Source organism: Sylvia atricapilla, chromosome 12 (genome assembly GCF_009819655.1).
Source record: "Sylvia atricapilla isolate bSylAtr1 chromosome 12, bSylAtr1.pri, whole genome shotgun sequence".
Classification (NCBI taxonomy): Eukaryota; Metazoa; Chordata; class Aves; order Passeriformes; family Sylviidae; genus Sylvia; species Sylvia atricapilla.
Genome location: NC_089151.1, coordinates 20,581,882 through 20,597,073, shown reverse-complemented (window position 1 = coordinate 20,597,073; position 15,192 = coordinate 20,581,882). Strand labels below are relative to the sequence as shown.

The following is a 15,192-nucleotide window of genomic DNA, read 5'->3' as shown; positions in this document are numbered from 1 at the left end:
GACAGGTTCCAATGATCCCAGCCCCGGGGGAGGTTAACAAGGCTCAGGGAGAAGGATTTCCACTGATACACGGGAATGCAGAATTCATGGGCCATGAGGACACTTGGCAGAAACCCCAAGATATGGAATGAACAAATAAAGGCAACTCAGCAACTGTGTGGAATCAGCTCCGTCTGGGGAAAGGGGAATTCTGGCAGGGGCAGATCAGGCCACCAGCTCATGGAGCACCCACACAGGGAACCACCAAGCCAAAGGAGGAGAGATGGAGACAGCACGGCACTCATAGCATGAGAAGCAAGAGACTCATTAACCAATAGAAGAGAGGATACTAATTAATAAGGGAACTGTGTAACCTGTAGCTAATGAACATCTATGCCTTTGTTTGCTAAAATATATAAATAAGAAAAAGTATGGATAGTTGGGCTGTTTGATTTGTGGAACACCGAGCATGAGGCTTAGCAACACTGACATAAACAATCAGTCTCCCTCTAAAGTGTGTATTTACTGGTCATTGCACAGTAATGGATCCAATTTGTCTGGACAACAGTGCCATTCCTAGAATTTATGCTCAGAATGGGCATTTCTCTGCATCTCTCAATGCACTTTCTGTATGGACTTTTGAGGCATTTTTAGGCACCCTGAGGCAGAAACCCCAAAGGTACCTGCAGTCAGGAAAATCCAGTAGGATGTATTTTGCAGAGATGTTGCACATTTTTTCAGTTATTCCTGCTTAGTATGGAGACAAGAACATGTGGAATCTGTTGTGCCTATGTGCTTCTGTTATGTCTTTCCTTATAGGATCAGCATTGGTTGGACTTTAACAGTGTACAAAAAAGAAGAAAACGTCTACATCTTAAAAAAATTTCAACCAACATTTCTGGCACTAAGTTTAACAACAAAAGAGAGGTCCTGAAATACTTGTATCATCCACACTGTTTTGTTAGTCCATATAAAGTCCATTATCCTTTTAATGTGCCTCTCTTCAGTAACTTTTGTTTTCTGTATATTTGCTGGAATGATGTACACAGCAGTGCATTATTATATGGAGTGGTTTACATCTTGCAGGTGATGTAACACAAAACAGTGCTTCCTCTTTTGTTTTCCATATACAGCATTCCCAGCAAAGTTCATTTTTCAGGCTTTGTGTATGCTGTGCCACAGTAAATCCTTCATTTTGCTGTCATTTCAGTGACCACTGCTGTATTTCAGGAACATCCTGTTTCCCACAATCAAAAGCAGTCTCCTGTTCTTGCTCTCTGCTACACTGCTTAATCTGGACAAACCATAAATTGCAAGAATTAACATTTCAGGCTTAGTTCCAGAATGTAGTTCCCATACTTAGTATAAGGCATCCAAGTGTGTATAGCATTAACAGTCAAAAATAAGTAATAAGAAAGTGGTATATGAAGGCTGGGAAGCTCCTAGAGAACCAGGTACCCCATTCCCCTTTTTCTGCCCCACTTTCCCAGGAGTGTTCCTACTAAATTCCTTCTATCCCCTTGGCCATCTTGGCCCATGTTTGATTCAAGTCTTTTCTCTTGCATAGTTGTCTGTTAACTATATACATATCCTTTTTGTCCTGTTCTTCTTAATCCCTTCTTCACTTTGGCGCCATATTTTTGTTTTCCCCCTGATGCCAGGAGGAGATCCCCAGTTGAGTTTTTGCCTCATGACTCTCAGAAATCTCTGTAGCTGTCAGAGAAGGATGACCACTTTCAGCTCCTGAAGTTTCACTGGCTGCATGAAAATCTCAATATATCAATATACATATTTATGTATACGTCTCAGTATATCAATATATATATACAAAAGCCATCATATTTTTGTGTTTGCTAGGAAGAACTTGGGAATATAAAAGTTCAAATTTCTGTGGTCAATCAAGAACTGTAGGCAGTCTGTTTTAAAATAAAATACTAAAAAATAGAAAAAGCATCTGGAATCACTGTTCATTGTTTTTAGTGTTCAGTGTTGGCAGTGCACTGTTCTGCTTATATATACTGTGTGGAGTATTTTGTGCAGTTCCTGGGTTCGTTAGAAATGCCTTTAACACACATGTAAAGAACAGATGCCAGCTCAGAGTAACCCCCTGTGGGAGCTGCCAGCGTCGGTGGGGGCAATGTAAGAGGAGAGAGGAGCTGCCTGGGTAAACAGATACTCTGTCAAGAACCCGAGGCACAGACAGGCTCTGGAGTGATGAATGTTTTATTAAACATTTCATCTGCTCCTACCCACGGTACATGAATGCCTCGGAGTGTGCAGCCTGCATCCAGACTGGTGGGATTTCTAACCTGGTTTTGTTGGCATGCAGTGACACACCAGACACGCTGGGGTGCGTTAAAGAAGGCACATGACACCTTGTTCAAATGTGTCACCATTATTAATGATGTCAGCAGATGTCATTGCCAAGTTACTTAATACACTTAGAGTGCCACTGAGCCGTTCACCTCGGAACCAAATAACTCTCACTTCATCTTACAGACCTTAAAATGCAGCTCTGCCTCTCCACAGTGATGCAGTAATATTTATCAGTAGCCTTATCCTGAAGTGACATCTCCATGTGCAACAATCTCCCAACAACTCCAGACCTCTAGTATTACAGAGACGTTTTACCTTAGAGATTTAAATCCCCAATTTCCTCAAATCTGCAAAGCTTAAATATGTCCAATTCAGCATTCCAGTCTTCCTTGGAGTTTTCTAACCATAATGGTTAGTCCTTATATAGCAATTTTAATAAAGAGAGCTCCAATTAAATAATGAAGAAGATCAGTTCTACATGTAAAGGTGAGAAACCTGAAGCATTTGTTGTTAGTTCTGTATCACAACCTGGTGACAGGTTCAGAAGAATTTGTCCTGGGCTGCTGCTCTGTTCACTCATCACTGCTGGCAAAGGGGAATAAAACCATAAGTGAGAAGGCTGGGGAAGACAGATTTCTGTTTTAAGGTAGCTTAAAACATCTCAGTGTAGTGAATGGAATTATGCCGTCCTGTCATTCACTGTGAAGCAGACAGTTCTGACATGGCATCAAGAACCCAGGAGAAATTTGTGGAAACCATGAGCTCTTCACTTTTAGGTCAGCGTTGGAGAAATCCACTCCTTAAGCACCTACCACTCTGTTGTTCTCACTTCCATAAGTTCACAAGTGTGATGTAATTGTCCTGGATTCAAAGTAGTAAAACAGAACAGAATTACATGATAACTGCGGCTTTTGAAGTGATAAATGATAATTTGAGGACAGAATCACTGAAACTCATTCTTAGAGTCAGCCAATATCCAGAGGTATCAGGGTTACAGAATAACGTGATATTTATATAAGCAGCACTGTTACCTTATATTTAAGGAAAATTTAATATTTTCCTCATAAAGAAAGAAGGCTGGTTGGGTTGGAAGCCCAGTAAGTTGTCATATACACACTGACTATAATTTACTGATGATACATTTTACAAGCAAAAATTTTATTCAGGCTGTCTTTCTTTTCCCCTCAGGTATTGTCATTCTCCCATCCATTTAAACCTCTATTTTGTGGAGTCTGCTTCCTGCCACATCTTCAGGATATTTTCACTTGTCTCAGAGCTCTTCTCGTGCCATGTGTTTGTAGTGCAGATCTGCAGACACCTGTGTGGGTTTGAGTGAGGAGATAAAAGCTGAAGGGGTCCATGGTGGCCAATGCAGGTTGGGCACTGCAGTGCCACTGTGCCCTGTGGGCTCCCCTGAGCCCAGCAGGTGGTGGGCTCACTTGATGTTTCTCTTGAAAGCAGTTGCTCAGCATTCTCTGCCTTGCATGTGGGCTTCCCCAGTTTATGGTCTGCTCTTTTAACACACAAAATCCCTCTTCCATTTCTTTTCACTGCTGCAGTGGTATTTTTTGTACTTTTCTCTAGAACAGCTTTCCTGATTCTGCATCTGAGTATTTTAAGGTCCTAATTCCAGTGATGGGTGCTCACAAAGGGCCTGTGTGCCCAGACTGTTGGGGCACTCAGTGTCTGTGCCAGGTGTGTGTCAGGGACCTGAGCAGGTCACAGCAGCTTGACAGGAACTAATAGAGGAGCTGACCTGAGTAAGTCATTGTAGAACCCTCCTGTGGAGAGCTTTGCAGCAGTTTACATCCCTCTGTGAGTGATTTAGCTGGCATCAGCAACTCTTAAAGGTTTTATAGCTGACTCTCATGGAAACCTCCTGAAAAATAAAACTAATACTTACAAGGCAGTACCACAACATAAAAGTTGCATAAAATGCTCTTATTGATTTTTTTCTTCCATATTTTTGATTGCATAATAGAAGAATTCCTATTTTCATCTGCTATTGTCTTTGTGAAAATCAATGTGTTTGTAAAATGTAGCCTTGACAGAGAGTTTTTCCTCAGATCTAACAAAATTACAATGAAGGAGCCTTTTTCCTTGCCCCAGAGATGTCTTAAGACATTTTACAGCTACAAATTTGGTGTCTCATTTTAGCTTCTCCATGGCTTTAGCAGGGTGCAGGCAACTACTGGATCATTCCAGATAACTGAGGCTTCACAGATCAACTCCTTTCTCTGGAGTCTACTATGTTCTGTCCCTAATATAACCACATTTTTAATTTTGTCTATTTAAAAAGTTTCTGTAAGTTGCAAAATTAAAATCAGATTGTCAATTCATCCTTACTTTGTGTGATTTGTACCTTGTTTAAAAGCAGCACAAGAAGTTTTTTTCCCAAGATGAGAATGTTTTCCATCTCATCTAAGCACCAATTGTGATTAATTACAGATCTGGTGAAAACAGCTTCCCTTTTCTGCAGCTGGCAGGAGCATTTCAGAAGAGAGGCAGTGATGTTTCTGCAGAGCACAGATGTGAGAAGGGCAGGTCCCACCTGCACACGACCGTCCTGATGCTCAGAGCACCTGATGGCTTTTGCTTCCTTGGGGCAGACAATGAGAAATCACTGATACCTTTTTCCTAAATTTGATTCACATTTTGGCTTTCTCTCTAAGTCCTGAGACTTCAGTTATCTGAGTTTTACATTTTCCTTCACCTGTGCTGCCTTGGCAAATAGGGGGAGCAGGAGCAGAGCAGGAGCAGCAAGGCTGGAGCAGGAGAACACGGGCACTTTCCTGTCCTGCAGAATTGCTGTGGCTGCTCTGTATCTTTAAGGGGCTGACCCTATCCCACGAGGAGCCGCTATAAAGGCAGGTAGGCAGCAGTGCCCTGCTCAGGGAGCTGGAGCCAAGCAGGGGCAGCTCCCACAATGACTGGCCACCACAGTTGGGGATATGGGCAGGCTGACGGTAGGTTATGGCATTTCCGTGCTGCATCTCTCTGTCTTCCCCCACTCGTTTTTTTTTCTAGAGCTGTTGCCTGAGCCCTGCAGAGCTGCCTGCATTTTGATGTCTGCAAGAATCGAGTATATACAGCAGGTAATTAATTACTTTATTGATAATCAATAGCACACAGAAAGTGGCACCAAAAGATGCACAAGTTTATATCTGCTGCCTTTCAGTGTTGCAATCAACATTCCTAAACTGAGGGAAGCAGTTTGAATGCTTTGGGTTTTTTTCAGACTGCAGATATTATAAATGGGTCCCTTCCAAAATGCTGTTATTGAAAAGATTACCTGTGTCTTTCTCCAAAAGCACTCCTGTTAGGTAAAGAAGATTTAGTAGAGCAATGATAGAGCTCCTGATTCTGTGCAGTTGCTGAAATGTGATATCTAGGCTTTCATAAAAGTGAATAAAATAAGCTATATGCTATGTATGTCTAGTACATCAATAAATCGTACAGATCAGTATCAGATCTCTTACAGAACAACTTATGCTTTCTGATTTGACAGTTTTTAATTTAGTCCTCCTCCTTTGCTTCCCACCTCCAAGGATGCGTGTCACAGCATGAGGGGGGATGTGGAGCTCCTGAAGGATTGCCACAGTAGTGTTTTATAGTGCCTGTATCCTTTACAGAGAGGATGGACGAGTGGCTGATGCTGGCCAATGAGACAATTGCATAACTTCCAGGAGTCTCTCTCCTTGCAGCAAATATTTTAGCTGCTGAGTGTCCAACAAGAATGTTTTGCATAACCTTCAGGGGCTAGTCTCTTTCTTAACAGCAATTCCTTTAGTTTCTGTGAGTCTGAAAGCATGTTTGAATACCAAGTGAAGCCAGTTAGTGCTAGTAGGTATTTGTGCTTGTAGCTAGGAGTAATAAAGCCGTGTATACTCTTGTGAAGCTTGTGAGAGCCAAATGATACTCCCCTAGCTTGGGTAAGAACATTTAATTCCTAAATCTGCTTTACAGGCAGGCTGAGAAAAGATACTATTTTATGAGCTTAGTTTTGCAGAAAGTGTCAAAGCCAAGTAACAGTGTAATAGATCACTGTTGTGTTATGTAAACTCAAGGAGGCTAAATACCTGTGCTTGATTTTTAAAAAGCTTACCCTTGTGAAAGCGTGTGAGAATGCTACAATTAAAAGTATGCTTCTTGAGAATCCCGAAGTACAATTGTTACTGTTATACATCATGCACAAAAGCAGCAGAGGAATTTAATTGCTGCTTTCACTACCATAGCAGAGTAGAAAATGAGCCATAAGAAAAAGGAGTTCTTTGATATGGATAAGCTTTTGTTATCTCAAATTGCTTAAGAATCTTCCAGTTCAGGCAGCAGAGTTCTGCTATTAAATTGGGCTTTCTCCCCTCTATTGAGGTCAGGAAGTCCCAAAGTGTTAATTATCATCCTGTGTCCTTCACTCAGGTTAGAGAGATACCATAATGGGCATGAGTGAAGAATGGAGCTGTCTCAAAGATTTACTGCAGTCATAAAACGATTTTAAAAATAACTGCATAGTCAGTAGCTAAGAGATTTGAGTCATCTGCATCTAATTTGAATTGCTGGAGCTTTTACACTCTCTTTCCCAGGAAGAATTAGATGCTGTTTTTTGGGGAGTGTGTTTGTGCATGCAAGTGTTTACACCTGTACCCACCTTGGAACATCTTAGCAAGGTAACTGCTGCCTTTGCAGAGAGAGAGAGTGGCACAGTGACTGGGGGTACAGCACTCTGTCAATGTGCCATGATCTCCTCGGTGTGTTCTGGGCAAGATATTTGAATCCCCATCTTGCTGCAGCCTGCTTGTGCTAATAAAAACACACCAGGCTAGACTTTAGACTGATTTCTCACATTCCAAACACTGGAGTCACTCTTGCTGAGCAAGCTTTATTTCAAGCCTCATGAAAACCCATAATGGCCATCCTGTGTGTGGGGGGAAGGAAATAATGCTGCTTTCCTTTGCCTGCTGTTGAAGGCCCTTCCGAGTGGCACAAAGCTTACCCCATTGCCCAGGGAAACCGGCAGTCCCCCATTGACATCGACTCTGCTCGGGCAGTCTATGACCCCAACCTGCAGCCCCTTGTCATCTCCTACGAGTCCTGCACCTCCCTCAGCATCTCCAACACCGGCCACTCCGTCATGGTGGAGTTTGAGGACACTGATGACAGGACAGGTGAGACTAACACAGCCAGCTAACTCAGAACACCAGTTTCGGACTCAGTAGGGGAAATAATTAAGTATGTTCTGTATGCTGTAACTTCTATGATGTGTATAATTTCAGCTTAGAACAAGGCATGTGACTGGAGCTGTTTATATTTTGTCTTTACTTTGAGCCTCTCTAGCAATGCAATATCACAGATCAATAAGTGTTTCTTCATTAGGAAAAGCTCTTGCATCAGAAAAATGAGAAGTTTGATTGCAGTCCTTTTCTTTTAGATGAGTTTGCTGGGCATCTCTCCAGCACTGCCAGACCACATCCAGCATCCAGAGCAGGGATGTAAGCTCCACACTGCCCTGGTTCATGATCACCCCAATCAAGGGTGCCAGCTCTGGCTCAGTGCCCAGCCCCTACCCACAGGGAAGGGAAGAGGCTGAGCAGAGCTGGGTCCTGCAGCACAGTCGTCATAATCATAATCACTGCATTAAGTTGTACCTGGACTGGTTCCCATTACTGTGCATTTTCTTCTTTCCTCCCTGACTTGTAGCACTTTCGTTTCTTCAGAAATTAGAAAATCTTAAGTTCGTTCTGAGTTGGTAGCAGCCAACTTTGGATGTTGGATTGGCTGCAGTTGTACCTTATTCTTGTCTCAGTCCTTGGCAGAGAATGTAAATTCTCTAAGTGATTGAGTATTTCTTCTGTTAGGTCTGTTTCCATGGTAGACTGTGCTTTTACATCTGAGGGTAGGGGAAGAGCATTCAAATGGAGATAATAAAGCAGCTGATAAATGGGAAGAGTGCATTAAAAAAAAACAACCCACAAAAAGAACAGTTTTTAAATCTATCAGCTGACTTCATCCTCCTTTTGGGTGTGCTGATTGATGCAAGCTAAATAAGGTACCTTGACATTGAAAACAAATTACTTTTTCTGTGAAGTGGCTTGTCTGTGCTGGTAACCATTTGAAATAAGGGCTAAAGGTTAATATTCCAGTCATTTTGTTTTAATATTTCTCTTCTGGAATGAATTTAAGAACCTGCCTAATGGGATGGTCAGGTTTTCAAGCATCTTATCTTTACCGAATTTGCAAAGAAGACTGGGTGAGCATTTTCCATTTTTACTGCACGGATCTGTTCAGAATGTCACCCTATAAATAGAATTTGTAAAATCCTCTCTGGAAATATTATCTTAGCTTGGTAACTACTTTAATGCAATTTTCAGCTGGACTGTATTTATGTAACAGTGAACTTTATTCAGCTTTAGAAGTTTCAGAACATCCATTACTCTGCATTCAAAGATCCAGACTCAGAGCACCTGTTAGGAATGAGAGCCTTTCTACACGAAGCATATCTTGTTTCAATAACACTTTTTCAAGGAAGATGACTGCTAAGAGTGGAAAACATGGTTTAAACTGCTCTTGGTTGTGTCAAAATAGATCTAGTGACTCAAAGCTCTGCATAAATGACACAACAGAATTTTGACAGTAATCCATAATAGCTAAATTTCTTAAAATATTTGGAATAGGTGATGCATTCTTTTGCTAACTTTAGAAAAATGTACTGGAAGTAGTTATATCCTTAATTAATCCTAAAACCTTTGCTTTGGCAAGGCCAGTTTCCTGCATAAAGGCCAGCTGGAAGCATGCATATGTGGTAGCACTGTGCAAGCCCCAGCTTTTACTCTTTAAATAAAATGTTATGAACTGCACTGAGGATACAAGCTTTACAGATATTAAATGTAATTTTAATTTTCTTAATGTGACATTGATCAGGTTTTGATGTCTGTTGGGCAGAGTGTATTAGATTTGGTGGCATATAAAGTTAGAGGGATTACTGATGCTGTTGATAAAATATCTTCTATGGATGGCATCTTAAACATTTGTCTGTGCTTAGGTGTTATTTCAAATGATGTTATCAAGTGTCTCTGTGGCATTTCCTTACCTTTAGAAGGTGATTTGAGGTTGAGTGGTGTCGTATGAAGTACCAGCTATTATATTTCCTCTTTTATGGGATCAGGTATTTAAAGGGGATGGAATATAGATAACCTCCACTGGAAGTTAAGATACTGCAAGAAGGAAATACTTAGCTGAATTGTCTACCTGATGTTCAGGGTATAAGGTTTCCTTGGAGTCTTTTCTTCTCCAAGTGAACAGCCCAAGCTCTGCCAGCCTTTCCTCCCAGCAGAGCTGCTCCATCCCTCTGCTCCTGCTGGAGCCTCCTCTGGGCTCTCTCCAGCAGTTCCAGGCCCTTGCTGTGCTCAGGGCTGGGGCAGCTCTGCAGGTGGGCTCTCACCTGAGGGGGCAGAATCCCCTCTCCCCTGCTGCCCATGCTGGGCTCAGCCCAGGGCAGGGGGGTTCACACTGGAGCAGGGCCAGCTCTCACCCACAGCACTCCAAAGGCTGCTCCCAGGACTGCTCCATCTGTTTCACTTGTATTGATTGTGTTTAACAAGAAAGGCGTAACCATAAGGGTGGTTACCACACCTTTGTGTCAAATATACTCTTTCAAGAAAGCTACAAATTCTGTACAGGTGGCCACACTGTTTTTAATTTACATTTTCAAATGAATTTAGGTGCTCTCCATTAGTAAATCCACCCCTCTTAAATGCCAGGATGATGCATCTTTTTCATGCTGGCAGCTGGGAGAGGCTGCTGGCTTTTTTTCCACTATTGTGCCAACAGTGGTTAGTTTTACTAGCAGGAAGCTAAAAAGTCAGAATGCTTAAGCTTTCTTCACCTTTTAATTTTTTTTTTTGTTTTGTTTTTTTTGTTTGTTTTTTTTGTTCTTCTGCCCAGGAATCAGTGGAGGGCCCTTTCAGAATCCATTTCGGCTAAAGCAGTTCCACTTCCACTGGGGGACCACACACAGCCAGGGATCAGAGCACACCATTGATGGAAAACCTTTTCCCTGCGAGGTAAGGATGTGTTTTCACAGATGGGATTATTTCATGCAAATGATGTTGTCACATGACTTTATCTGCAGTGGGGATAGGATTAGGATTCTGATTCCTTGCTCATCATGGGTAGGTCAGCCATCCTTGCCCTTCTTAGCTGGATGGGGAGAGGAAATATAAGGAAATGCTTGTGAGTTGGGATAAGGGCAGGGAGAGATCCCTCACTAGCTACTGACACAGCAAAACAAAAAAAAATCTATTAACAAGCAAATCAGAGTAGGAGAATGGCAAATAAAAACTAAATCTTAAAACATCTTCTCCTCACCCCTCCTTTCTTCCTGGGTTTAACTTTACTCCCAGCTTTCTCCGCTTCTCCCCAAAGTGGGGCAGGGAATGGGGGCTGTGCTCAGCTCATCCCAGGTTGTCTCTGCTGCTCCTTCCTCCTCAGGGGAAGGGCTCCTCACACTCTTCTGTGCTCCAGTGTGGGGTCCCTCCCACAGGAGACAGTGAGCTCATGAGCTTCTCCAACCTGGTCCTTTCCATGGCAGCAGTCAGTCCTCCAGGAGCTGCTCCAGCCTGGTCCTTTCCATGGCAGCAGTCAGTCCTTCAGGAGCTGCTCCAGCCTGGTCCCTTCCTTGTGATCACGAGCTAGAGAAGCTTTTGGCAGTTTCTCACAGAAGCCACCCCTGTACCCTCCCACTCCCAAAGCCTGGCCATGCCACCCCCGTGTGGGCTGTAACAGAAAACTTGTCTGGTTCCTGCCCACACTCACGGACTTGTCCGAAAGATTGAATTTCTTCATGTTTCCAGCAATGTCTTTGGCACAAAACTGTTCTGTTATGAACAATTGTTAGTGCTGCCAATGAGAAACCACGTTCATTACTTCTATCACTAATTTAATTACTATTCGTTATTTTTCTTTTAAGCTCCACTTAGTACATTGGAATGCCAGAAAATATGCAACATTTGGAGAGGCAGCAGCAGCTCCAGATGGCTTGGCAGTAGTTGGTGTTTTCTTGGAGGTAAGAATTGCAAAAATAGCATGTTTACATGATAAAAAGCATTATGCTGTAAAGTGTTTGAGGACTATGCCACATATTTAAGAAGTGCTTAAGGAAAACAGATGACTTACTGGAAGCATTAATGCATTGCAAATTGCTGATAAACTTTGGTAGCAATGTTAAGATTTGGGTAAGAAAACAACACCTAGGTGTAGTGTTCTAATTTAACCTGCCTATTCCATTCTTTTAGATTGGAAAAGAACATGCCAGTATGAACAGGCTCACTGATGCTTTGTACATGGTAAAATTTAAAGTAAGTTCTAAACTCTTTAAATTTGCTTCTGGGAAATCCTTTAAAAATTATCTCATGTACATCTTTGAGACAAAAATGAAAACTCACCCACCCACAACTAGAAAAATCACCTCCCATAACTAGAACATAACTGTTGTAGTTTTTTCTTCCCCTCCAAAGTTCATATTATTTTCCTAATCTCAGGTTCCTAACCACACTGTGCTGACCCCACTTGTCATCCAGAGGTTCTGCCTTTCCCAAAAAGTCTAAAATCAACAGCTCCCTGACCCTTGAGACTCAGCAAAGGAATCCTTTTTCATTAAGCCTCAGCTGGCACAAGTGGAAACTGCCTGTCTTTGCTGCAGAGCTCTGTCAGGAATGATCTCACTGAGGTCCGGAGTTTGTTCCTGAGGCGTTTTCTGAGTGACTGAAACCCATCTGGATGCTCCTGCAGGCTGAGGAGTGTTGCTCTAGACTGTGGTACTTAAGGCAATCACTACTTTAGGCAGCACCTCCTTCTATTTCTACCAATCTTTTGGCTGATGTATCTTCCTCTATCCATCCACCTTCTTCTAATTTTAGACTTGAAGGTTTGATTTTATTTTTTTTAAAGCAAATATTTACCATACCAGAACATGCCTATAGGATTTAAATCTTCCTACTAAAATAGAGGAGAAGTAATGAGACAAGGAATTCTGCCATGATATTATCTATAGCTCACACTGCTTTAGATAGCAGTCTGAACTATAGAACACACTTCTGCGTTATTTTGGGGCTTGTTGTGACTAGAGGTGAATTTTGGTAGAGAATGGTGCAAGATATCAAAGTCCAGTAAGCCAGCATTAGGCATCACACTTGCCATCTACTTTTGCTTAACAGTTGTAAGGCAGCCAAACTTTTACAGACTTCTCCTTTCCCCTATTTTTAATGTTACTTTAACATTTTCTTCTCTTTCAAGAAAGCTACTTTACCTGCATTTAAAAGTAAAAGGATAAATTTTAAATGTTTTCTTTTCCCAGGGTACAAAAGCTCAGTTTAGAGGCTTCAACCCTAAATGTCTCCTGCCCTTGAGTCTAGATTACTGGACATACCTTGGTTCTCTGACAACCCCACCCCTTAATGAAAGTGTGACATGGATAGTGCTGAAAGAACCCATCAGAATCTCTGTGAAACAGGTACATTTCTGATACTCTGTTCTTGCAGCATTCAGTGCTAGATAAGCAGGCAAAGACTGTTTTGGTTTGAAATGAGGCCAGGTTAAAAGTCTGAATATTCAGCCTGTTCAAGCCTCAGGGCTTTTGTTATTTTCTGTTAATACTCTCTAGGAGCTTTGCTTGAACCTGTTACGTTAACAGATTAAAATATACTGAGTATTTCCTTTTAGTCTTTTTTTTAAAAAACATTACTGTTGATTGCCCCCTTAAGCAGTGAATTGTTTCCCCTGAACTTCCAGCTGGAGAAATTCCGCATGCTGCTCTTCACCAGTGAGGAAGACCAGAGGATCCAAATGGCCAATAACTTTCGCCCCCCTCAGCCACTGAAGGGAAGAATTGTTCGAGCTTCCTTCAAGGCCTGAGGAAAACTGATAATGGACCTGAGATATCCAAGAGCTTCCACATGTGAGATACTCTAAACAGAAATTCTGGTCTCCTGACCACTCATGGAACTCACAAGACAGGCATTTCCATGAACCCTCTGCTTAGAGGGGGACAATCTTCTGGCTTCCTATTTTATTTGAAGTGCCCATTCTTTGGAGAAGTGGCATCTTTTTAACCAGCACTATTTAATCTAAGGGGTAGCTGAGTGAACTAGTTTGTTATCCAAGATGTTAAACTCTCTAAAATTAAAATGACATTAAAATCCAACTTGATATAAAATGGAAAATTGTGTAGTGATCTACTAGTGCTGATAGCCACAACTTCTGCTTGTCTCATTGAATATATGAGGAAACAGTAATCAAGAATTTTGAACAAATTTGACTTAAATTTCCCTTAGTGATCTGTTGTTACCATTTGCTGAACTCTGATTTAAAGACTGCTTTCACTGTATTCTTGCTGCCTGATAACACAAAGTGTATAAGTAGCTAGAAAAAAGTACTTTACTTGCCTCAAGTAGGCTCTGGTATGAAAATTAAATATATATTCTAAATCTACTGTTCAGATATGTTATCTTACAATGAGAAGTAACAATGGAATGCTGTGTTGAAAAGCAGAGCAGTTTACTGCAATGTTATTTAGGTATTTGTCCTTTCAGCCCATGCAGAACACTGGACCACAGTGCCCTGGTCAGGGTCAGTTTGGTTGAAGAGTTACTCTGTAGTGATCAAGGTGTGTTTTGTGGTCCTCAGTTGCTCAGATTCTACCTCAGCTCAGTGCTGTGCTCTGCAATATGACATCCTTTGGTGTCTGCCCTACAGAGAGCAGGTATTTTGTTTCCTTTAGGGACCCAACACAGGTAGATCTTGTCTGCCCTGAGTGTGCATTGCTGCACAGACCCTCTCTGTCCCAGGGCTCCTGGCAGGGATGCTACCTGCTCACACAAGGCTTCAGCGCTCCTGAGTCCTTTTACCTCTGTGAAAGTTGCTTTAGAACAGCCACGTGTTGGTTCTGCAGCTTAGTGACAAAATTCTGACTGGTTCTCAATACTGTGATGTTCTCTGTGACTACCCACAGTCAATTCCCAGCTCCTGTAGTTCTGGGCCTCACATGGCCTGTTCTGTCTGTGTAGTTCAGGTAGAAATCGCTGATGTTATCACTTTCCATCAGCTGAGATGGAGAAAAAAAGATGTACAAGACCAAGGGAATTGGGGAGAAGGGAGAACAGCAGCTGCTGTGCCTGCTCCCCTTCCTCCAAGGAAGGATGACATGAGATGTGGAGCAAAGTACAAGTAGTGAAAGACTGGAATTCTGCTCCTGAAATCTCCATGGTTTTTCTGGTACACTGACCTAAAACTTTGTTTCTCAGTTTCCTCTTATGTAGAAAGAGGGTAACACTGACCTCTACCTCACAGGACTGTTGTGAGGGCTAATTCAGCATTGTTTTAGATGTGAGATTCTTATCCAGCAGATGCTAAAGGCAATGGAAAATCCTTACAAAATGCAATGGTTTTAGCTATTATGAATGTATTATGAACTTTGCTAGTAAGGCAAACTGATATTGTAGAAACTCTCTTTAATGTATCCTAATTTCTTTAACAAATGAAATAAATGAGACTAAAATCATGTGTGTGTATCTTCATCCTTTATTTTGAGAAGACCCATCTCTCACCACTTACAGCATTATTTTTCTTGGATTTTCACTAAAAGATATTGTTTGATGCATCTCTTTTGGATCAAGGAACGCTTTGATTGCTTGTCTTTTCTTCTACAGAAACCTTGCCTAAGCTACTGTGGAATGATTTAAGTACAGATATGAGTTATCTCTCCCAAGTTTGTGGGCATGTCTTTAAATCCTAGAAATTATTTCTGACAGGTCTTTTTAGTCCATATCAGAGTTCTTACCATCTTCTGGGATTGACAGTTTCTGTTTCAGCTTAATCCTTTCATTTAAGTTCTAACATACTGTA

At 41.7% G+C, this 15,192-nt stretch overlaps 1 protein-coding gene across 1 annotated transcript; it reads left to right on the top strand.

Annotated features, from left to right (window-relative positions):
* The first annotated feature begins 5,201 nt into the window (after positions 1-5,201).
* CA7 (carbonic anhydrase 7) lies at positions 5,202-14,818 on the top strand. The gene is made up of 7 exons (XM_066328007.1): positions 5,202-5,261; positions 7,263-7,460; positions 10,237-10,355; positions 11,261-11,356; positions 11,586-11,648; positions 12,647-12,802; positions 13,081-14,818. Exons 1-7 carry the CDS (start codon positions 5,222-5,224, stop codon positions 13,201-13,203), a joined length of 795 nt encoding a protein of 264 aa, XP_066184104.1. The 5' UTR covers positions 5,202-5,221; the 3' UTR covers positions 13,204-14,818.
* The last annotated feature ends 374 nt before the right edge of the window (positions 14,819-15,192 follow it).

Excerpts from the sequence above, each read along its gene's own strand:
- CA7 (XM_066328007.1), top strand. The coding sequence starts at position 5,222 with ATGACTGGCCACCACAGTTGGGGATATGGGCAGGCTGACG. Across the intron at positions 5,262-7,262 it reads GGGATATGGGCAGGCTGACG|GCCCTTCCGAGTGGCACAAA; the intron begins GTAGGTTATGGC and ends CTGCTGTTGAAG. Across the intron at positions 11,649-12,646 it reads TGTACATGGTAAAATTTAAA|GGTACAAAAGCTCAGTTTAG; the intron begins GTAAGTTCTAAA and ends TTCTTTTCCCAG.